At 52.0% G+C, this 2,128-nt stretch overlaps 1 protein-coding gene across 1 annotated transcript; it reads left to right on the top strand.

Annotated features, from left to right (window-relative positions):
• Window positions 1–207: 207 nt before the first annotated feature.
• LOC106321433 lies at window positions 208–2,111 on the top strand. The gene is made up of 2 exons (XM_013759699.1): window positions 208–618; window positions 711–2,111. The coding sequence occupies exons 1-2, from the start codon at window positions 208–210 to the stop codon at window positions 2,109–2,111; spliced, it is 1,812 nt and encodes a 603-aa protein (XP_013615153.1).
• The last annotated feature ends 17 nt before the right edge of the window (window positions 2,112–2,128 follow it).

The raw sequence follows: 2,128 nt of genomic DNA on the forward strand, positions 1-2,128 counted from the left end.
TATCTTTCCGGCAAAGCTCCTCGAGCTCCGGTCGCTTTTCCTTTACGTATTCTCTTTCCTTGTAACCGACGAGACGCTTTTCCGACCATCAATAAGACGTCTTTGCTAAATCCACACTTAAAAACGGATGTTCTCCCGTTCAGTACCGTTTCCCGTTCGAACAGTTGGCGCCCACCGTGGGGCCGTTAGCAAAGTAACGTTGATAAGATGGCGACGAGCAACGACGGCTCTTCCTCTGGAGAAGAGCGTGAAGTTCCCGAAAAGACGCCTGCATCGTTTCCTGCAACACCGGCGCCGTTACCACCCTCCTCCATAGAGACCATCATGGCGCACCTTGCACAACAGGACGCAGCCCAGAAGGCGGCGACCGACCAAATCGCGGCGCTCGCAAAAATCTTAGCTCCTCTCGCTGTGAACGTGGAAGCCTCAATGGTGCAGTACCGAAGACATCTGTTTAACACAGAGAAAGCAACCGGCGCGACGCCGGCGCACGCTGAAGACCAAGATGTCAACGACGGCGATACGGCTCAAACCCCTGAAGGCCTTGACGCGCAGACCATAAACGAGTTCTCCGCGTTAAAACAGTCAGTGCTCGATATAAACTCTAAGATCCACAACGTGACTACGTCCGCTCCTCAGATCGAGCGTGTCCTCGCAGAATTTCTCCGGACGCCGTTTACAGAAAAAATAACGGGGTCCGACTCCGAAAGATGGACAAGCTCCGTCTTCCAACCTTCGACGGCGTCTCCGAACCTTCTGCCCATGTCACGTCCTTCAACATCGCAATGCGGCGCGTGAATCTCTCTGAGGAAGAAAAAGACGCCGGCTTTTGCCAGCTTTTTGTCGAAACCCTAGAAGGAATCGCTCTCAACTGGTTCATCGGCCTTCAAGAAAACTCCGTCAACAGTTTTCACGACCTCTCGACAGCTTTCCTCAAGAAGTATATCATGTTTACTTGCCCGGAAGCCACCGCTACGGATCTCTGGAACCTCAATCACGCCAATGGGCAGAGCCTCCGAGATCTCATGGTGAAGTTTAAATCCGTTGTCTCGAAAGTCGCCTTGCCGAACCACATAGCTATGGAATCATTGATGAACCCCCTCCATATCAAATTGCCATTTCGAGCCGACCTTTATCGGCACCCGACGAGATCCGTGCCGGACGCTATAGCTCGATCCAACAACTTCATCCGTATGGAGGAAGACACCAGAGCAAAGGCGGCGAAGGAGGCGGCAGGAAAACAAACGCCCACCCGGACGAACGACACCCGTCAGGAGCCGCGTCAACATTCTACGGGAATCAAACCCAACCAGAAGAGGGGTTACATGAACGTAGTGGACGAAGAGGATCCCTCAGGTTCCGCGGTTGTCATGCGAGAGAAGGGATGGAATCATTGGGACCGAGACACCGTGCAACAGAAATCCAGTTCTCCCGAACCAACGAGCTCAAACGCTGCGGAACCAAGCAAGTGGTGTACGTATCACGAGGTCAAGTCACATGACACGAAGGATTGCAAAGTCCTTTACGGACATTTCCTCAAGTCGATCGAAAATGGAAAAATCGAGATAGAACCTCCTCCGCTGAAGCTGAGGAACAATAAGAGCTGGAGCAAAAACAAAGATAAGAAAACTCAGAAGTTTCAACCCAGGGCTCATCAGAAAGAAGAGCGAACTAGCCCCGAGAGAGCCCCAGTGAACAACCTCAATCTCGAGGGAGAGTCAACTGATGAAGAACCACCTAAAAACCGGCGGCGAGTAGAAGTAATTCTCTCTCGACATGACGACTCCTCGGATGACGAAATTCCGTCGATAGCACAAGATTTGCGTGAACAGTTGGGGAGAAAAAGGGACTCCAAGGATCTACGCGCCTTGCTAAAGCGGAAGGCCGCGAAGGTTTCAGTAAGTGAAACGGATCTCAGGTCGACCCTCAATGAGTCCAAAGCGAGAAAGACTGCCCACACCGTAGTTGCTCCAAACCTCCAACCTCAACCTACAGACTTACGCGAGCATATCAATTCTAAAGCTGAAGACCTACGCGTGAAGCTTAGTCAGTACAAAAAACGTGATTACGACCGTGCCTCGAAGCGAAGCGACAGGCGCAACTGGAGTTGATGAAGGCTACGGGCACC

Source organism: Brassica oleracea, unplaced genomic scaffold, assembly GCF_000695525.1.
Source record: "Brassica oleracea var. oleracea cultivar TO1000 unplaced genomic scaffold, BOL UnpScaffold01641, whole genome shotgun sequence".
NCBI classification, from domain to species: domain Eukaryota; kingdom Viridiplantae; phylum Streptophyta; class Magnoliopsida; order Brassicales; family Brassicaceae; genus Brassica; species Brassica oleracea.